We start from the raw sequence: 22,098 nt of genomic DNA, 5'->3' as shown, positions 1-22,098 counted from the left end.
AATCCGTAAAGTGGACACATTGACAGGTTGATTGGATAGAGCAGAATACAGCTGTCTGATCTCTGCCTGGGGCACAGAAGTGCACAGAGACCAGGAGAAGGGACGGGCATGTTAACACCCTCCTGGAGGCAAGGCCTGCCTTTTCTCACTCTGTTCTAGTGGACAGTGGAGGAGTTGTTATATTGCCTCCTACATGGAGAAGGATGGCAGGCTATGGTCCTGCAGCTGACCTCAGACCTAGGGGCCGTTCTCTTAGTGAGTTTTCCCATGAAACCTGAAGCCTTGTGATCATGTAATGATTGATGAGGAAGTGCCTCTGTGACCACCCGCTGCACCAGGGATCCATCAGGTAGCATGGTGCTATCAGAACGTCTCTGCCCCCAGCATATAGTATCCATCACAGGCACTGGCAGCATGACCCAGGAGGCTTGTCGCTCACAATGAATTATGTCCTCAAGCCCTTCCTATCTCCATGTTCCCAGTGAGCTCTGAGCTGCAAGACCCAGAGCCACTCAACAGAGCAGGCTATATACCAAAGTCGGCCCCTGCACTGTCCTCCGCGGCATAGGGCTGCATCACTACACTTAGGCTTCTTCAACAAGGGTACACATGGGGTGACATTAACAGTAGCATCTGTCTCCTGGCTGCTGATTTTTTGAGCTCTCTGCTTCTATACTGCTGGTCCCCACACTTCTACTCCAGCCTGATACCCCAGTCCTCCAAGAGGGTTGCTCAGTGGTCCCTTGCCTTGGATGCAGTGAACTGCCGAGTAAAAGGGTGGCTCTTTCTGATGAGTCCACCTCAGTGGCTAGGCAGCTTCACTTAAGACCCCACTGCACACAGGGACAAAGTATTCCTGTGAAAATGAAGGGACAGTGCAGAAAGAACCCTGTGAGTCATCGCTCAGCTTTTTAAAGCTTAGCTCCGAGCAGCCTGGCTGACACATCTCACTCACATGAGCTCCTTGGGAGAAACTGACAGGTCCAGGGGGCCTCTGCGGTGGGGCGGAGGTTCCTAAGCAGCCTTTCCTTTGCTGTGCTTGCTACACCATCCAAATCAGGGATGCTCCTTCCGTTGAGGACCCGTGTACCTGGGTACCCAGACAGCAGGATTCCTCAGGTTCCCAGTCTTTTCACTCCTCGAGCTCTTGCTCATCCGTCGCAGTCCAAGTTGAGAGCCCTTCCATCCACATAAGAAGATTTGTGGACTTAAATTCCTTTTGTTCTGCTGAGAATATGAAAACGCAACCTGACCGTCCCCCCATGTGACTCTAATCCTGGTTAATCAGGCTTCTTGTGGAGTCTCTAAACTGTGTCCTGAATTGCTATCCATCCTTTCAAAGGAGTTTTTGCTCCTTCATTCTCCCAGCAAGGAAATCAGCAAGAGGGTCAGGTCAGAGAGTCTGGAAAGAGACTTGCAAGTGTAGCCACAGGTTCTCCCATCTGCTAGCACCTCTTGGTTATGGAGAGATAGATGAATGGACGGGATGGATCGTGGAACCTGAGGCCTCTAGAGAGATAGACTTCCGCAGTCTCTGAGGTAGATAAAGCTGCTCTCCAGCCTCCTTAGAGTGTCACAAGCCCCCTCTATACTCCAGCCTGGTATGTCACTGTAGCCCTGATGGTTTTCACACACTGGCTGTGCATCCCCTTTGCCTTCAAGTTCACATTTCCAAATAGTCCCAGGCCAGGCAGTGTCCACTGGCCCAGGCACCCTACAGGGCACCCAAGTCTCCATAATCCTGACTAGTTATTTCCATTGCCAGTACTACAGACTGAGGCGAACCTCATTCTTACCCTTCATCCCCCATCCTTACAAAGCCTCAGCTGTGTGCAGAGCCATTTGTCCCAAGGAGCCTTTCTTGAGTCGTCACTGGTCAGCCACCTCAGAGTCACTTAGGTGACTTTGGAGTAGCCTCTCGGGAGTCACTGGCCCCTCTGAGCAGATTTAACACAGGGACTGCCATGATACTTCCTGGCTCTGGCCCAGTCTGTGGCTTCGTTAGCTACTGGTGACGATGACACACACACAAGTGTGTTAGTTACTCCTCTATTGCTGACATAAAACACTGTGACCAAGGCAACTGATAGAAGAAGAGTTTATATGGGATTATGATTCTAGATAAAGTCCAGGATGGTAAAGCAGAGGCACCGGGTGGCAGGCATAGCAGCTGGAACAGAAACTGAGGTCTCATGTCTTGAACCACGAGCAAAGAGCAGAGATGGTGAAGTAGGATTAGGGTGAAGCCGTAAGCTCTCAAAGCCCACCTCCAGCAAGGAGGTCTCTGCTAAGCCCTGCCTGACAGTGCTGCCAGCTGGGGACCAAATGTTCAAATGCCAGAGCCTACGGAGGACATTCTCATTCAAACCACCACACCAACTATGTTCAGAAGAGTGTTGCGGGTTTCCAAGGGACAGGCAAGACAGCTGACACTGAAGGACTGACTTAGGAACCAACAGAGCCCTTCTTAACCTTGGCCCAGAGCTATCTCCTTTATTCAAGGCCTTTGCCTTGCATTCTGTTGAATGGGGCTGATTGTTTCTACCAGTTCCAGGTAGCTTGGGAAGGTCAGCTTCTCAGAACCTAACTTCCTCCTCTGCAAAACAGGGTTCCAGAGAGGTGCTCAGAGATTCTCGGGCTGCTTGAGCTTCGTGTATCAGTTGCTTTTCTCACTGATATGACAGAATATCTGGCAGAAGGAACTTAAGGAAGGGAGTGGGGGTATATTAGTTGCTCTCATAAAGAACTCTGACCAAAAGCTACGTCTACAAGAGTACTGACGTACTTCCTCCAGCAAGCCTCAACCTCCTAAAGATTCTGTAACTTCTCCAAACAGTGCTGCTCTCTGAGACCCACCTATTCAGATACAGGATCCATTTTTCATTCCAACCCTCACTAGAGGGTTTGCTTCGGCTCACAGCTGGGGTACCGATCACCTTGACGAGGGTAGCACAATGGAGGGCTAGGGAGTGATTGAGCACATTGCGTGCACAGTCAGGAAGCAGAGAGGAATGAGTGCTAGCACTCATCGGACTTTCTCCTTCATACTCAGTCCAGTATAACGTCACCTATATTCAGAAAATGTTTTCCCAGCTCAGTTAAACGTTTCTAAACATCCTCTTTCATAGAAATCCTTTTGTAAAAAAAGATAAAAAAAAAATTTATGTGTGTGTGCATGCGTGTGTGTGTGTGTGTGTGCATGTGTCCATGTGCAAGTGCCTGTAGAGGTCAAAAGTGGGCATAGGATCCCTCAGAACTGGGATTACACACGGGCACATGTATGGTGTCCAGTGTGGGTTCTGGGATTCAAACCCTGATCCTCTACAAGAGCAGTAAGTGCTCTTAACCTCTGAGCCATTTCTCCAGCTACCTCCTTCCACATTCATAAGATTTATTGTACTTCCACAGTAACTGTACATCTAGTCAATTTGACAAGGAAAAGTGTCCATCACACTCGAGTATACTATGCACAAAGGCTGTTAGTGTAGCTCTGTCTGGGATGGGTCAGCCAAGTAGAGGTAAAATGGAGTCATGTGGGCTGCCAAGCTCAGTTAGAGAATGTCCTAGGGATCTGTAAGGCCAGCACTGAGGATCCTGTCTGAGAATATGGAAGGAAAATGAGCGCTCCTTGGAGACTAGTCATTTGCAAAGTTGAGGAAACGAGGAGGTGTGAGACCTCAGGCATTTAGGGAACCCATTCCGGCTGGGACCCTGAAACCAGGACGCTTCGGGAAGCCAGCATAGAACACATCTACCTTCAGCCTTAAGGTAGAGAAGGCAGGTCCTGCAGGGCAGTGTGAAGCCACCTGCAGCCACCACCACTAAGGTAGGGCAGAAGAAAGGCCTCGCCTCTCTCTGTTCTATCAACCCAGACATCGACTAACTGACTCCAGAGTTGTCTGAACAGTGAAAGCTCAAAAGTGAGATTTTTGAGGCCCAAGTTCTGCATCACTGGAGGGGGTGGGGATATGGAGGTGGGTAAGTAAACTCCCCACTGTGGTAGACAGTGACCAAACTAGAGTCTAGGTCAGCAAGAAACAGGACTCCCTGAAAGCTCTTGGCTGGTATATAGCAGTGGCACCTTTGAGTAGGAATCAGCCATTTTAAAAGCAGATAGCACCCTAGTGCCTGGCTGCCCCATGCTTTGATTTTAACTACAAGGTTCTAGAATTCACCTGGAAGATTTCAACATCTCCAGTCTCCCAGGTTCCCTAGCCAGCAGTACTAGGGAGCATCTTCAGGGAGGAAGCTAGTCACCTAGTGTCAGCAGCAAGCTCTGAGGAGTCCTCAGCAGCTGGTTCTGGATGGCACGGGAGCCAGAGCAAGCCAAGCGGCATTCCCCTCCACTGAGCTCCAGGCGGGAGCTTTCCAGCTCTGACTCACTGGGCCATGGGTTCTCCAAATGACGGATTAAAGCAGAAGTGAGGCACACCCCTGCATGAGAACACAGAAACCCCAGATCCTGCTCAGGGGACGCGACTTTCAGAGCCAGCATCTGCTTCCTGGAATTTCTTGCTTAGCACAGAGTAGATGTGCCAGAGACAGGAAAGGGGTTGAGGGTGGGAATGTCTAGGCTTTTCGTTTCCAAGTCTGAGAAAACATAGTTGACAAGGAAGAGCAGGTTCAAATTCATGGTTCAGTTCCTGGGTGTGTGAATTCAGTCAGAGACTGCCCCGCTGAACCTCAGTCCCATCACCTATGCATTGGTGATGAAGATAACTTATTTCCGTGCACATTAGATGCCAGGAGGCTCTGCTTGTACTTTCTATAGACCCTTAAAGAAGTGTGATCGCTCTGTCTTTTGGAGCAGACCCACCAGAGAGGTAGAATGACTTACACAGGGCCTTTCACCTAGGAAAGATAGGCTCAACATTCACACCCAGGCCTAACTGACCACAAATATTTGCTGTAGTCAAAGCCCAGTGTACAGGGCAGCTAAGAGGCCTAAGAGGTGGTGGCTAGGGCCCTGAATTGCAAAGTACAAAGAACAAGTTGGCCTCATCCAATCTTGGGGCCCAGTATTATGAGGGTGAAAGGCCTCTCCTAGGGGATGCTACTCTCAGAGGCTCCAAAGGGCAGCACATTTGTACTCCTAAGCATGGGGGAAGGGAATTGGAGGGACAGGCAGGTGGAAACTGTAAGTAGAGCCACTGTGGAGGAGCCACTGGGGAGTCAAAACTAGCTGCTAGCTCACTGGATCAGTCTCACTGTTTGGATACTTGCTGTGTCTCTGGTTCTGGGACCCCTAACACACACACAGAGAGACACACAGAGAGACACACAGACACACACACCATGTGTTAGGACCCCTTTCCTCAGGGCCTCAGAAAGCACTGAAGAGTCAGGTGCCTCTACCTGGAGGAACTGAGGCAGAGTGGCCCTGGCTGTCCTGGAACTCACTCTGTAGACCAGGCTGGCCTCGAACTCAGAAATCTGCCTGCCTCTGCCTCCCAAGTGCTGGGATTAAAGGCGTGCGCCACCCTCTCCCTTTTTTATAACATGCTGAAGGCATTCCATTGGCCTGGGTCTTACTCTCTGGTTTCTGGTTCTGCCATATGAAGCCAGTGAGCCAAAACCCAGAGGCCTGCTTGGAGTCAGTGTACTTTGCAGTGATGAGAAGGACAAAATTTGGCCGAAAGTCATTGGGCCATGAGTCAAGGTTGCCATCAAAAGAGTGTCTGACATAGAGTTAATAAACAAGCTGTTTATGGCCCCTTCTGGGCAGGGCAGGGGCTGTTGAGGCCCCAGTTGTTACTTTGCCCCTTCCTGCCTAGCCACCTGCTCAGGTTTCTAAAGAGGGGAGATAACGCTGGAGCTCACAGGAGCCTCCCTGTCTGACACAGGGTCTAACACAGGTAAGATCCCTCCTCCCCGCAACGGCCTACAGTGGCTGCAGAGCAGAGAACTCCAGGTAGGAAGAGCCAAGGCCTGAAGGGTGGGGATAGCTGAGAGATGGGAGATGAAGTAGGCCGAAGAGGAGAGAGAAAGTGGAGATGAAGCTGCCCATGTCCTGCATGGGGTGCATGCTGACTCCTAGGACAGCAGTGAGACAAACAAGATATGATTGAAAGGGTGGAGTGATAGACTAAATTTTCAGACACTACATCCAACACTGAGAGGCTGTGTCCATAGCAAAGGAAACCACAGGTTAAGCAATTTAGGTTCTGAACCATTATCCCTCACTGCAGGGCATTTGCTCGTGTGTAAGTTGCGGAGGTTCATAGTTTAAGAAGCAGGAAATGGCAACTGGGAAACTAAAAAGCTCAGCTGCCTGGCCAGCTCTGGCCATTGTCTTAGGTCCTTCGATGTTTGTTTGTTTTGTTTTTCCACTGTGACAGCAGGATGCTGGGCAAAGCTTGGAAACCAGGGCTACTCTATCCATGGCAACAGGAGTGAGAGCACAACCATGACAAACTCAGGTAGATGAGGAGGCAAAGCGAAGGCCTGAAGCAAGAAAAACAAGCAAATGGCATCAAGCCCCTCCCCACCACCCCCTGTAGCCCACAGAGAGGCCCTGAGGCTTGTGGCAGAAGTCTAGAGAGAGAAATAATTTCTGTAACAAGGTCACCAAGTTTCATCTATCTTTCTTTCTCTCTTTCTTCCTCCCTTCCACACAGGTGTCCAGCAACCCCTGTGCCTTCCAGGGGCTATCCTTTAAGTCTCCATTCCCTGGGACAGACTAGGAAACACAGCTCTAATTAAGGATTGTCCACGGCCACCCTTTCTGGAAGACGGTGACCAAGCGGCTTCATATCCTGGGCCAAGACCCCTTTTCAGACTGTCCAGGGGCTCACCCAGGCTGAGATTAGCTACCTAAGCTTGATCCCTTTTGGGTTCGGGAGAACAATTGCTCTTCCGAGGCTTTACTCCAGTGTCATCAAGCCACATTCTTGACTTTGCCTAGGATGCAGAAGAGGTAGCCCACGCTGTTTACCAAGACAGCCAAGACACCATCTCACAGACTACCCTCATGTGCCACGCGGAGATGTAGAGAACACAAACCTGGGTGTGTCTCCAACCGGCTGAAGTCTGCCCTAGCTGCATCTGAGACCTCCCTGCAGACTCCCTTTCCTGACTCCTGAGGAATCTCAGGGTCTCTGAGATTTCTGCTCAGCTCTAGGAGGGGTCTCCTCTCTCCCACCTTCCCATCAACACAGAGGTCCCAGCAAAGGGTGGAGAGATGGTGAACATGAGGAAGAGGACCCTCAAGTACCTCACCTTCTTCCTGCTCTTCATCTTCCTCACTTCCTTTGTCCTGAACTACTCCAACACGCGAATGCCCAGTGCCTGGTTCCCCAAGCAAATGGTCCTGGAACTCTCAGAGAACTTCCTCAAGTTCATCAAGTCACAGCCATGCACCTGCAGAAACTGCATCAGCCAGGACAAGGTCTCATATTGGTTCGACCAGCGCTTCAACAAGACCATGCAGCCACTGCTGACGGCCCACAATGCTCTGATGGAGGAGGACACGTACCGGTGGTGGCTGGTGAGCAGAATAGGGCCTGGGAGCAGGGTTGGGGGAGCCCTGGGGACGCGCCAAGCATCTGATAGCATTCAGTGTATCGTTCCCCACCCCACCCCACACACCCCACCCCTCACCATCCCTTCACTCAGCAACTGTCTGTCAAATGTCTATTATGTATACATCACAGAAAAGCCCTACTGTTTTTCCTTCCTGTGGCTCCTATCAAAAATCACCGTGGACCTGGTGGCTTAAGACTTCAGTGGTGGTCATAGGTCACCATCCTGGAGGCCAAGAGTCTTTCCCCCATGTCTCTCTCCTGCTACTGCTACAACTGCTGCTGACCATTTGTGGCAGCCCTTGACCCACAGCTGTAACTTCCAATCTCTGCCCCCACATCCCAAAGTTTCCCTGTGTCTCTGGTACCCTCTCCTGGGAAGGGTGTATAGCCTTGGCTCTAGGCTTGCATCCTGAATCCAGGCTGGTCTCTCCTGCCACCAACAGCAAAACTAGATCTTAGCAAGTAGTATGAATGCAGGATTCAGTAACTTGTCTAGGGATTGGCCTAGGCCCCTTCCTATATGCCCAAAGGTCAGCTAAAGTCCTGGTCTCACATACAGAAGGTGCCCAGAGAGTACCTGTAGAATGGATAAGTGAGTTTTCTTCCTGTCTTTTGTCCTGGGATAGGGGTGGCAGTCACCTGTGCCTTCCCATTTAGTAGCTGGGTTTAGTGGCTAGGGAGCCAGCCTGCTTAACCTGAGGCAGTGGAGCCAAGCTGGCCATTCCTTCTGTTCTCTGCCCCAGAGGCTCCAGCGGGAGAGGAAACCCAACAACCTGAGCGACACTGTCAAGGAACTGTTTCGCCTCGTGCCTGGGAATGTGGACCCCATGTTGAACAAGAGGTTGGTGGGTTGCCGACGCTGTGCCGTCGTAGGAAACTCTGGTAACCTGAAGGACTCCTCGTATGGGCCCGAGATTGACAGCCATGACTTTGTGCTGAGGTGAGCACTGGACCCGAGCCCAAGGTTCCTCAGAGGTGTGTACAACACCTTGGCTTAGCTCAGAAGGCCAAGGTTCAAGGCCTGTGGCCCTAGTGCTGACCGACCTCTGGGTCTTAGTTTCTTCATCTTTCCTTAGCAAGGGGGCATGTAATAAAGAGGGTTTTGCTAGAAATTTCCAATGGGCTAGGGACTCGGTACCAAAGGTCTATAGCGTGGCAAAACTGATTTGAAGTCTCGGACTTTATGACTCAAATCCACCCTCAGTTTTCAATCTAGACCCTGAACCAGAAGCTTGTAATGTCAACTCTGCTTCCTCTGTCCCCAAGTGAAATTGGCATCTCAGGAAAAAGTACCGTACCTCCCTTGAGTTTTTCATAATCTGTACCCAGAATTATTCTGGAACAGAGAGTATAATTAGACGTGGGACTCAGTATTCCCCAGGTACCTTCCAGAATGTAGAACAACCTTAGTTCTGTGTTTTTGGCTTCATGTCCATAGGCCCCTTTCCTGGCACTCAGTGTGCCTAGTATCCTGTGGGAATAGCCACGAGGAGAGGCAGAGTCAGGCTCGGGGTCATGCAGACCTGAGTTCAAAGCTATCGTTTGGTAGACAGCTTATCTGAGCTCTGGATAACAAAAAAGGTGCACCTACTAGGTTACCCATGGCACAGGTGGTCAATGTTAGGAGGGCAAGACCCACCCAACTTGCTTTTATAAGTAATTAACTAAATGCTGTGGCCTCTGTTTTGCTGAATTGGGGATGGAATTGGATGCACATGCTAGACAAACTGTCTTCCTCTGACCTAATTGCTTCCCACACCTCAGGCTGGCCTTGAACTTATCATCCTCCAGGCTCAGCCTCCCAAGTACCTGGGATTTCAGGACTGCTCTGCCAGGCCTGTCTGGCCTGTGTCTACAAGGTTCCCATTGTACACATGGAGAAACAGAAGCCTAGGGAACAAGGGGTTCACCTGTAGTTACCACACAGGCGACTCCACCTCCAACATCCTTACCACGTGCCCTATTTTTCTCCCCTCCCAGGATGAACAAGGCACCCACAGTGGGCTTTGAGGCAGATGTTGGGAGCCGGACCACCCACCATCTTGTGTATCCTGAGAGCTTCCGGGAGCTGGGAGAGAATGTCAACATGGTCCTGGTCCCCTTCAAGACCACTGACCTGCAGTGGGTGATCAGTGCCACCACCACAGGCAGTATCACTCAGTGAGTACCTCTAATGTCTGCCCTATGTCCGTCTGTCTCCTACCACATCTCACTCCTGCTGGGCTGTCCCACAGGATTCCTCTTCCCCATGCCTCCTGGCACGTAGATGACAAGTCCTATCTGACCGGTCCCCTCACCTCCTAGCATTGGTACTCCAAACTTTGTGTTATGGTTCGCTTCCGTCAAACTCTCTGGGATCTCTTAGATGAACCCCAGGAAAGGACTCAACATGTGGTAGCTCCATGCTGCTCCTCGGTGCTGGGAGCCCCTTTGCTACAGCATAGAACAGGCAGGAGCTGCTGAGCACATACTTTGTGGCTAAGTCAACCATTGGCTCTCCAACAATAAGTGCTGCCATCTGCTCCCCAGGCATGGCGCCTATCATTTAAAACTTAGCATCTCATTTGCTCCTCCCAGCAGTGCTTCTCATTAGCTCTGGCCTCCAGGGAGCAACCGTGGCTGGGACAAACCACTTGCCCAACACTGAACTTGACCCAGAGCCCATGCAACCATCTGGGTCTAATTCCTCGGTCCCTGACTTTTCTCAAAGGGGAGTGCCTTCCATTTCCAGATGTCCACGTAACTCCTAGTCCTAGCCCTGGTCTCCCAGGAGCAGAGCCAGAGTCAAGAACTGAGGGTTCCAAGAACTCTATGCCTCCAGGGTACAGAGTGAGAGGGTAGGGCTCAGCCAGAGATTGGGCCAGGCGGCTGGCTCAAGATTCTCCCCGGATACTCCACCGCATGGAGAGCCTAAATTGCACCAGTTTTATTCCATGTGGTAGTGGATTTTAAACCCTGATGCTGCAGCCCGAGTATGCTTGCATGAGCTGGAGACAGCCATGGGCCGCCCCCGTCATTTTCCCAGCATCAGCCTGAGCCCCCTAATGAGCACAGATGTTCTTCTGACTCAGGAAAATGGAGACAAATATCCTTAGGCCTCTGAAAGGCTGTGTTTGTAGCAAGTCTTCATTCTGGCCCATCTAGCCATAGAACATTCTCAAGCCAGCCAGGGTCGCCCCCTGGTGCTTCTCCAGAGCTGCTGCAGAAGGAGCTATGTTGGGGCAGGAAAATGGCTTGGGTGGGGGAGGCGGCTAAGCCTCCTTACCCATACCACCCTGGCTGTGTCACTCTCCAAAGTAAATACCTTAAATGCCTCCTCTTTCCCATCTGCAGCACCTATGTCCCCGTGCCCCCGAAGATCAAAGTGAAACAAGAGAAGGTAAGAGGCAGCTTGGGACCCTCCTACCCTGCCCTGATTTCATTACAAGATTTGGTGCTATGACAGTGCACTGAGCTACACAGAGTGCCCAGGCCCTAACCTGGTGCAGTTGCTGGCACAAGTGGAACTTTGCTGCTAAGGCCAAGTCTTCAAAGGGCATCTCCAGAATAGCAATAGCACCTGAGAATGGGCCACAGACGTGTGACCCTCCAGGAGTACCCAGACCTACTATCGCCAACCCCAGGTAGCACCCAGCCATCCAGATCTCCCAAGCCCCTGGAGGGCGGAGGGAAATAATAGGCTTTTGTGTTGTTTTTTGAGTTGTTCCTGGAAGCTTCTCAAAGCCACACTCCCTTCTTTCTCTCCTCATCCTATCCTTTCCAATGGTTCCTTGTACTGCACTGGCCCAGTCACGGGCAAAAGCAGGAACATGTATGTAAAACCTACCACCCTGGACCTTTGTATACACTGTCATATTTGAGGAGGCTCAGAAAGGGCCAGTAACTTGCCCTGGGACATAGCCTACCTCAATCATGCTAGAACTAGATGAAGTCCCTCTGTACCTGCAACATGCTGTCCTTGGCCTTGGGCACCACATTCCCAGAAAGAAGCCACAGGCAGCTTATAGAGTAGGTCTCTCGGCTATGACCCCATACCCTGAAGAAAGGCTGAGAAATAAAGAGCCCTCCAGCGACCTGTAAACCGTCACTTCAGCCCTTCCCTAAGGAACAATCTAAGGCTGCCTAAACCCTTTACTGCTTCCAAAGTCCCCTTCACTGTCGCCAAGGCAGCCACGGGGGTCGAGGCCAAGGCCATGCCTATCACAGGGAGACGTCCGTGCATGTGTAGTACTGAACATGCTGCTTAGCCTCTCTGAGCCTTAGTGTCTTCATTAGCAGGGGTGGAAAGCCTTGCATATAGTTTGCCTTAGGTCAGAGTTTCCAGTCAATGCCAGGCAGAACAGGTGGCCCATGGGAATATTTTTAATGCAGTGTGACACTGTCATGACCCCTCACACGGCTTCCTGGGACACTTCTGGAGTCTTGGGTCACATTCCCTGTCCCCATAGGATTTTTATTTCAGTACCACTGTCCCATTCAAGGCTTCCTCCAGTGCTATGAAGCTCTTCTGTGCTGATTCCTGACTGTGGCCCACATCACTCTTAAGCCTTCCCTCTCAGCAGGGTACCTATAGTGTCCCCAGCACTAAGTCCATAAATGCAAGGATGTTTGTCAGAGCCCTTCGTGACCATGTTTTTATGGCCACAGCAGTGTGGCACCCACTAGATGCTTTGTGTCTTTTCCTGACTGTACTCACTCAGTCTCTTCTCCCTGCAGATCCTGATCTACCACCCAGCCTTCATCAAGTATGTCTTTGACAACTGGCTTCAGGGCCATGGGCGATATCCATCGACTGGCATCCTCTCCGTCATCTTCTCTATTCATATCTGTGATGAGGTATGCCACCCGACCTTCCTCCAGGTTGCAGAAACAAGGGTTATCACCCTGTGTTTCCAGGGGAGTCCAGGGTAGGGGAGAGGGAAGAAGACCATTTCCAACCACATCACCTTATGGGTCCCTGGCACCTGTCTCACCAGGCATGTGTAAGAGCAACAGTATGATATTCTCAAGAGCAGGATTTCAGACACATTCCAGTGAAGGGTGGCTAGGCTCTGATTCAGCTCAAAACGAAGAAGCAGGTTCTAAATAGCTTAGACTGGGCAAGCTACAAAGGCCATAGTTACCAGCCCCAGCTTGCCTGTTAGAGCCACCTAGGGATCCCCACCCTGGCCCACACACAATGCTAGGAAGCCAACCAGTCCTACGGGGCTTCTGCTACCAACCAACTGGGAGAACTGGAGTGGGACTTCAAAGACATTGCTCCCATCTCTTTATCTCCAGTCCCACCCAGAGATCCCTGCTCCAAGGCAGGCCTATGCTGAGAAACTGAATGCCACTGAACTGTGTTGTTCCAGCTCTGTTGTGCACACCCCTCTCTAGCTCCTCCAGTCTATCCTCCACCCTGCAGCTAGACTCTGTGTCCTTCACTTAATGCTCATCCGAGTGACTCCATACTCGTCACTATTTACTCACTAGCTAAGACCCAACTCAAATGTCCCTTCTTGGAAAGAACCTATCACCTTGAGTCTGTGGCCTCACCTCAGTGCCCTAGGGACCCTAAATTGAACCCTTGACTCTTTTTTTTGGGGGGGGGTATGTTGAGACAGGATTTCTCTGTGTATCCCTGGCTGTCCTGGAACTCACTCTGTAGACCAGGCTGGCCTCAAACTCAGAGATCCGCCTGCCTCTGCCTCCCAAGTGCTGGGATTAAAGGCGTGCACCACCACTCCCCAGTGAACCCTTGACTCTTTAAGTGACATTCTTTCCATGACTTCCATTAAGTTTAAAGGGTTGAGACCTGATGGATGTGTCCCTGATGTCCCCAGAGACCTGATGTACCTGTGTGTTTGTCATGTGTGCACAGGCCCCAGCTTCAGCTGTTGGCCTCATACGGAAGGGTTTAGAGCCTATCACCTACCTTCTGTGCTCATGTGTCTTGGCCTCCTCTCCAGATGAGGAAATGAGGTTCTGAAATGATCTGATGTGTCAAGAGTCAGCTTGGATGAGGAACGATTTGCCTGCCTTCCAAGCCCCTTTCCTACCTTCTCTCCAAGACTCCTAAGGGCTCCAGTAGAGGCCCTGCTCACCTTAGGACCACTCATGTGAAATCATCCCAAAGTGCCTTTGGGATGGAGTTGGACTTGAGCCTTACTTAGCTTGACCTGGCTTTCTGAAGAAAGTTTCTATGAATCATTCCTATTTAATATAAAATTTCAGGGGCAAACACAGGTTACATTTCCTATTTCCCCCACCCCACTACCAAGGTTTTACCATCTGGGTCTCACCTTGGCTTTGCCCCACAGGTGGACTTATACGGCTTTGGGGCAGACAGCAAAGGAAATTGGCACCACTACTGGGAAAACAACCCATCCGCCGGCGCATTCCGGAAGACGGGGGTTCATGATGGCGACTTTGAGTACAATGTCACAACTACCCTGGCAGCCATCAACAAAATCCGAATCTTCAAGGGGAGATGATGCTGCAACCCATTAAGGATGGACACAACACACCACACCTCTCAATTTGCAGCCCCCACATCTTCCTGGAGCCAAGGTGTTCCAGAAGCTTCCAGGGCTGAACTCGGGGTGTTCCCAGGCTTTCTGGCAGCCTCTCGCACCCTCATTTTGGTATCATCTACTTAGCAAAGTTGTCCAACTCTCCCAGGATACAGAGCAAGTCTCAGGCCTATCTACGGTGGGAGCGCTTCCTCACTGCTGTCACCTAGCTGGGGAAAAGTGAGCAGATACCAGGAAAGGTTTAGCCTCCAAACAACAGTTATTTTGTCTTCTGGGTTGGATTGGAAGGAGGGGATGGGAAAAAAATATCCTGAAGATTCTTGTGTTCAAAAGAGTGGACATTTCCAGAAAGTCATTTAGAGGCTGCTACTGAACTGTGAGCCTCATGCTCAACTCAGACTCTGCCTGGGAATGTTTGGGACAGTCATCTACAGAGCAGAGCCACACTGGGCTATACCAGCAGAGGGGCAAGATACCGTTCTCCTTTGCATGAAGCCTAGCTTGTCACTTGATATGACATCCCCATTGTCCCTTTCTTCAAAAAGGTCACGGATGATGATGGCTAGGCAAAGCTTCTGACTCCAGACGTCTTCCACGGAAACCTGGCCATGTACTGCCAACAGGAGTGAAACCCTTGCCACCATTCTGCGTAATTCCCCATCCGTAGTGATACCGATGGCCAGAGCAGGGCTGACTACTTCCATGTGCCTTTGAACTTGAGAAAGAAGTGCATGCATTGGCTGACATGAAGCAAAATCCCCAATTGGAGAAAGGGGACCTCCACCAGCACCTTGCTTTGCTGCATAGCTCAAAATCTCTTTTCAAATGATATCCCGCACCACCCAGAGTATGCCAGGCATGGGACGGGTGCTCACTTCTGTTTCCTCAGACTGCTGGGTTCAGGACCTCTAACAACCAGCATCCTCCCCTGGGTCCTGAACACTGAGCCAAGTCCCTAGCAGCCACCTTCCTGGACTTATTTGGGGTCGCACTGGGGACACTCTAGGACTTCAACTGAAATGCATGTACCTCTTCTCCTGAGTTCTGTCTGTTCGCCCCTCCTTCCTCTACAGAAATCCTGATTATTTATTGATTTGTTAATTCAGCTGATCCTGCGCACACTCTTCCCCATGGCTGGTCACAGTGTTTTGTTGTTTTGCCTGGCAAGTGGGAGCAGAAGCAGAAGGAAAGCATCCTGGATGTACGTGCTGAGACGTCTGGACTCGGGGCCTGCTGTCGGGCAGATCCTGTGGCACTGACAATCCTTTGTAGAATCCATGTCACCTCCCTTTCTAGTCCAAGTGACTCACCTCCTTCCTCACTGCAGAAGGGAGGAGAGCAGGCACTTGGAGGTAACTGTCACCTAAAACCTCTGCTTCTGTTGAAAAGTACTCCCTAAAGACCACAACAACTTCATCAAGGCAGATTATGAGAGAGGTACCTTGAGGGTTGGGAGAGCTCCCTCTGCTCAGGTTCCCCTCTGCAAGTAAGAGCTCAGGATCCCTTCTCAACTCTGGGCCGTTCACAGGCATCACCAAAGAGCAGACACTAAGATTGCCACTTTCTAGGAGTCTGTCCTGCGAGTGGCTTTGCCGTTGCTTTCGTTTAATTTTCAGTGACTCAGAATTCAGGCTTTTAATGGGGGGGTGAATATGTTTCACTTTTAAAATCTTTCTGACATGGAACCCTTGACTGAAAAGGCTGGACTCCTTTGAGGTCCTTGCTGTGGAGGGCCCTCCTCAAAGGTCCCAGTTTGAGGAAATCGGCAGATATTTGTAGGTCAGCAGGCCAATCCCTATGTCAAATCAAAAGTGGTGGACATTGGCTTAGGGGTGAGAGTGCAGGTGTAGCTGGGTTCTACTGCATGAGAGCAAGTGCCTGCTGTAAAAGTGTGGCCATTTCTAGCTGAGTGCTGCTCGAGAAGCTCTTCTGGTCTCCAGCGGCCCCTCCCACTCCCTTCTCCCTGCCTTCCACTCGTCCTCTCTCTGTTCCTCCTCCAGCCAAGGAGCCAATGGTTCTCTTTCGCATAACCCTCATCCTTCCCCTGTGTTTCACTGGCTTAACATGGGGCTCTTAACTGAATAAAATACAGTCGGTTGTGGCCAGAATTAAGTGCACCAATTAATTTAAGGTAACTGGAGCTTTCCTTGGGTGTGGGTGGCTGAGAACAGAAAGGGCCTTCCCCAAAGAGACTGGGCTGGCTGCTGATAGAAAAGCTAGCACTAGGCTCCAGGCAGAGAGCAAAGGGCTGGCTTCCAGTGCACAAGAATCTAAGTCCAAGGGAACTGGGGACTACTAACCAGGAGGCTGGTGTTTCTTGCACTGGTGGCAGGTTTCTACTCCCCTCATCCTCTATTAAAACGGGAGAGAGAAACCGATCTGTATGTAGCCCTTGGTTCCTGGAAGTGACAAGCTAAGGAGGAAAATCTTGATGTTGATACCTTTAGACTGGCTTTTATGCATCAGACATCATCCAATAAGCCATGTGGGCAGGGTTAGCGGAACAGACCCAAAAGCAGTGATATAATGGGGAGACCAGCAACTATCTAGGGCCGTGATGGTCTAAAGGTTTGGAGACCATAGGATACAGCTGGTGCTGCAGTCTCCACCCATGGCCACATGGGTCTGCTAGAGGCCCATTCACACCTCCTGGGAATGTGGCCTCCCTGTCAGAGGTGGAAAGGACCACAGTGGATATTAAGATCCCAGAGGGTGTCTTCACCTGTGCCCAGTCAAAGTAGCTCCCAACTTGCAGGGTGGAGGAGGTCCTAGATAACCCCACCCAGAAGATAGAGTGACAGTTGTATGCCCTTGGGAGCTGACAGCTGGAGCGACAGGTTCCATCATAGCCAGGTGGCTATGAGGCGAGAAAGATTGACTCTAGGCAGCTCAGCCACCAAGGTCTGGCTAGCCAATTTTCAGATAGCATCAGCTCTGCTCTTTGTCAGCCTCTCATGTGTCCCGGGTGTTACCTAATACCTCCAAAGAGCACCGGAGGGTGAAGAGAGAAAGTAGAGACCAGCAGAGTGGTGCCCCATCCCTTCAGCTTCAGAGTATAGTAAATGCGTCATCAGCCAGGCCTGGCCTGGAGCCTGCTTCTACATGCTAAATCCCATCCCTACCTCCCTAACCTCTCTGCTCACTTAGCTTTTACCTCGGCTCCTCCTGCCCAGGGTCTGCCCCATGGCAGCGGCTTTAACCCTATCTCCAGAGCCTAATCCGGATCTTGCACACCCTACGAGGTGAACATGGGTAACTGCTGCTGCCCCCACCTCCTTGCAAAATCACTTTAACCATTTCCCAAGAGCCTGCCTGATCGGGACCTTGCTCAACCTACCCTAGTAGGTAGACACGGGTCCCTCCTGCACCTCCAGGTACAATCACTTCAGCCGTTTTCCAAGTCTGCTTCAGAGCCAAAGTTCTCCAAGCACTTTCTGCCCAAAAGCTTTCCCTTCTTGGCCTCCTGTGGCTCATCATTGCCCATTTACACTTTGCTTTCTCCTGCCCACATCTTGTAATCCCCCTGATCGGTCTGGATGCATTTCCAATGATGTTAGCAAGTCTGCCTTCCTCGGCCTCTGCTCCGTTTTATTTATTGTTGAATATTTCCAATGATTCAAATCAAAGTGAATAAAAAGAGCTATTTTATTGTTTGAGTGTGTTCAGAGTTCTGCTTTGGTGCAGTTTCTCTTCGTGGGTTCTGTCCAGTCCTGAAAGGACTGGATGCATCATCTCCTAGGGTCTCCTGGTGTGTTGCCCTCCTCCCCATTGGAAGGGGGCTCACGAGACAGAGTGGAGCCATCCCCTGCGGTGGAACTGTTGTGAGTTACCTGACCTCCCTGAACCTCTGCTCTCCCTACATCACATGGATTTGACCTTGCCAATCTTCAGAGGGGCCTGAGATCAGAAACAAAACATCCCAGGAAGCCCAAGTGGACACAGGGCCAGTGGCTCTGATGCTTGCTTGGCTGGGGCCCAGTATACACAGAGGAGATAACCACACCCTGGGAGGAACACAGACCAGGTCTGAATGACACAAGCACTCTTACTTGGACTTTTAAAGAAGTATTTCCAGAAGCCTTAGAATGGAACTTTGTCATGTGAAGTTGGTGCGTGTCTGTGATCTCTCCCTCGTTATTGGTACAGCACTTTACAGTTTATATGCCACCTCGCTTGCCCTTGCTGGTCCAAGACAACATGTACAAGTGTGGCCCTAGAGCCGGGCAATGTGGGGGCCACTGCCTGGTGGTGTGAGGCTTGAGCATGTTACTGAGTGTCCTGCCCCTGTGCCTGACCTCCCTGGTATGTCTGGGATAGTGACACACCCTAGCATACACATGCATTAAGCACTGAGTTAGCACAGGTAATGGGCTTAGCAAGGACTGAAGTGCAGAGGCACTTCAGCAACACCAGGAAGGGTGGCCAGGCCCCAGCCCTGTCTGACTTTACCTTGCCTCCTATCCTCAGTGACAGGCTTCACCATGCATCTTCTCCATGAGGCTTTTTTTTATCTCTAGAATTCCTTTTCTTCCATCACATCTGTTTCTTCACCAGAGGTCATGATGATTCATTATCAAAGCACACACAATATATATATATATATATATATATAACTTTAGACACACGCATAACCTACGTGAATACACACAACACAGAGAGACAACACATACAACACACTATACATACACAGTGTACACAGACCCAACACATACCACATATACACACATGTATACGTGTATATATAAAACATGCATGTACATATAACACATCACACATTTGTACATACACTCAATCAACACAGACCTCACATATAAAATATACAAACACACATCATAATATAGCATACACACTACATATACAGAGTACACCAAAACCACCATGCAGAACACATAGCATCACACACAATGCACATACACCACACACACACACACACACACACACATCATACCATCATACCATACCATACCATACCATACCATAACACCACACACTCACTCCAGACCCAGTTCCCTTAGACTGGCTTATGGTTTCAGTTGCACAATAGGCAAGCAGCCACATGGTGGCAGCACACTGTAGTCCCTGAGGAACCATGCCTGGCTTCATTCCTTTGTCCCTTGTATGTCTCCTCAGGCGCAGTCTCAGACCTGAGTTCCTGGAATATACTCCTGGCATCTCCTGAATATAGTAGCCTTAAACAGCATCCAGCCCTCAGGACATTCCATCTGACCACAGTGTCTTGGAGAATCCACAGTCTTCTAGGTTGCTCCTGTGTTTGATATAAAGTATTTCAGCATCAATGGACTTTGAAATCATCAAAAAGGTAGAGCAAGTCCCCCCCCCCATACACAGGGATAACTGTGTCCTCAGAGGCCCGTCCCTTACTAAGTGGGAGTGAGCTTTAGAGACCCAGCACCCCGTGCTGGGAGAGCTATGCAGACACTGCCTGGGAGAGGTTGGCCTCTGCGTCAGCCTCACTCACCACAGGTACCTTTGAGCATATGGTTCAGGCACTCCTACCACCATAGGAATTTCTCCTCACTTCCTTACCCCTCAGGTCCTACACAAGGACTATGCAGGGCCTGAAACCAGAAAGTAAAGTGAATCCTCTTCCATGGGCATTGCTAAATTAATGCATTCTAATTCTCAGTTACCTCCCAGAGACTGGCTGCTCCTGGTTCTCACATTTAGTATTTTTGCAAACTTTCAGCTCCAGTACTGCATAATAAGGTATATACACACATACACACATGTGCACACATACATACATACACACACACACACATGAAACTAAATGAACACTTCAAATGGTCAAGATGACAAAGAGGAACATCCATAGTTCCTTGCAATGCTAAACCTTATTCTCTAGTCTATAGCCCAAGAGAATGTAGCCTCCACTATTTGCTGATTTAGCTTCTTTATCTCTTCAACTGGGCCCTGAAGCAGGGTTGAGGATTTGTGTCTAAGCTGTTTAGTCACAGGAGTGGGGCCTGGCCGGGCTGCAGGTCCTGAAGCCCCAAATCTGGATCACAGCTGCCGACAGGTGAAGGAGTGATCTGAGGAGAGACAACTGTGCAAGAAATAGAAGAAAGAGCTCAAGAGGCCACCAGTCCCCAGGGATATACATGAATGCAGTGGGACATGGAGGACAACCATACAAGGGTTCAAGCTGAGTCAAACCACAGTGACCCAGCTGCACAGAGGAACACAGGCAGCCAAGTGGTGGGAGCAGGCTGCTGAGGCCTAGCGACTGGGCTGCACGCGGCACAGAGAAAGCACCAGAAGTTCTCGTGGGGGAAAGTGATGGTGGATGGTGTCATTGAACAACAGAAAGGATGGGAAAGTGACAAAGGTCAGGGCTGTGGGTCCCCTGGACACTAAGGGTGTGGTCCACAATCAGTCAAGCCATTTCTCTCAAGCCCTCACCCGCTTTGCATAGGTGTACTCCTGGCGCATGGCAGACCTGAAACAAAAGATCTTGGTGTCTGCTTTGAGCTCTTGGGTCAGGGTTCCAAGAATACTATTGAAATGGAAAGTTCCATGGGCTGAGGGCTTCTCAGCCTTAAGCTCCAAGGTGCAGCCTCCTCTCACGGCCTCCTTGACTGCCTCTGGACTCTGAGACACACTCTTCCTCCACACTTTCCAGCATTTGGACTAGCTTTGTGGAAGCATTGTCCCAGACAAGGAGCTCAAGTTGATCTGGGCCTACCTATGGATGGAGGGTTTCTTCCCCCCAAGAGGAGCTCTGGTTAGAACAAGGATATCCATGGGTCCTAGGAATCGGTGGTCAAAGTCTGCATCCAGAGATGGGGCTCTATATAAAAAGGATTCCACAGTTTGTGCCATGAGCAAATGCAGGCTTAGTATCTGCTTCACCCAGGGCAATGGGCACTGCAGATGGCTGTGGGCAACCAATAGGACTCTGCCATGAGAAGGTTGGAAGCCATGGTGACAGGCAGATAACCAGACAGCCGTCATAACCAGACAGCAGTCACACTCATAAACAAAACAAGAAAGTGCATTTTTTTATGGTCTCATATGCATTAATTTGATGAGGCATAGCACCTTGAGGAAGAGAAGCAGACTCAGGGAAACTTGTAGTTCGTCAGAGGGTGGAGCTAGCAAACACATCAAAAGTGAGGTCTGGGTCACTGTGCCCTGAACACTGATCATGACATTTGGGACCTTGCGGATGAGGACTCTAGGTGGTGTTCTTAGGAGAAGAATTCTAGACATGAGCCCTACACAATGGTTTGAGCCAGGAAAGCAGAACCAGCACGGGGCTGCCCAGTTTCTTCTGACACCTTGGCTTACGATGCTAGCCAGCGTGGTCAGTGGTGGTGGCCACCAGAGGGTGCAACAGAGCCACTGTAGTCAAAAATCATGTCCGATTGAGTTTATCTGATAAGCAGAAGCTTTTGAAAGCCACAGGAGAAAAGGCACACACCTGTGAACAAAGTCAGACCTTCAGAGGACTTTGCCTAAGAGAGGAGCAAGCCCAAGACCTTTCCGATAAGATCACTATCTTTGTCGCTCAACTGAGTAAACCAGTCAAGAAAACGGGTCTGGGCCTAGAAGGGGACAGCCAAAGTCCCCAGCCAGTGTCAACAGGGTAGTAAATGTTCTCTTTCCATGGTTCACATGGAACCCAGGCCCACTGGAACCCCAGGACCTGAAACTTGCTCTTGATTCTCTATTATTTCTGAACTGCATGCCTATGAGGGATCTTGAGCTCTCTGCATCATGGTTTATTAATCTGTAAAAGGGTATTAAATGGCATGGTAGACATGAAGCATTGTGACAGCCATTTTCTGAGATTTGCTATGCGCCTAACACTTATCATGTTCCTCCCTAAATTCTTCCAAGAGACTGAGATAGCAGTGGTGTCCATATAATACCTATGGGCTATAATGCCATTTGCCTCTGGTCATCCTGCTCGTAACTCCTCAGCCAAGAACAAAGACCAGAGCTGATTGTGCATCTGTCAGGTCGGGAAAGGCTAATGCCGCAAAAACAAATAAGTTTCAATCCCACTAATGTAGAACAAGGCTAGTTTCTTTTAG

At 50.2% G+C, this 22,098-nt stretch overlaps 1 protein-coding gene across 3 annotated transcripts in view; it reads left to right on the top strand.

The window, feature by feature from the left end:
- Window positions 1-21,827, top strand: part of St3gal1 (ST3 beta-galactoside alpha-2,3-sialyltransferase 1) — a 77,790-nt gene extending 55,963 nt beyond the window's left edge. For 2 of the 3 annotated variants that reach the window (XM_031359613.1, XM_031359612.1), the window contains 6 exons: window positions 6,618-7,486; window positions 8,267-8,463; window positions 9,504-9,683; window positions 10,857-10,902; window positions 12,240-12,359; window positions 13,826-17,696. In XM_031359613.1, the coding sequence (XP_031215473.1) occupies window positions 7,181-7,486; window positions 8,267-8,463; window positions 9,504-9,683; window positions 10,857-10,902; window positions 12,240-12,359; window positions 13,826-13,999 (1,023 nt within the window). In that variant the 5' untranslated portion in view covers window positions 6,618-7,180 and the 3' untranslated portion in view covers window positions 14,000-17,696. Of the gene's footprint in view, window positions 1-6,617; window positions 7,487-8,266; window positions 8,464-9,503; window positions 9,684-10,856; window positions 10,903-12,239; window positions 12,360-13,825; window positions 17,697-19,168 lie in introns of those variants that run through there. The other variant, XM_031359614.1, reaches the window with a different exon arrangement.
- The last annotated feature ends 271 nt before the right edge of the window (window positions 21,828-22,098 follow it).

Source organism: Mastomys coucha, unplaced genomic scaffold (genome assembly GCF_008632895.1).
Source record: "Mastomys coucha isolate ucsf_1 unplaced genomic scaffold, UCSF_Mcou_1 pScaffold7, whole genome shotgun sequence".
In the NCBI taxonomy this organism is placed as follows: Eukaryota; Metazoa; Chordata; class Mammalia; order Rodentia; family Muridae; genus Mastomys; species Mastomys coucha.
The sequence above is the reverse complement of the archived record's forward strand: the minus strand, read 5'-3'. Positions and strand labels throughout refer to the sequence as shown.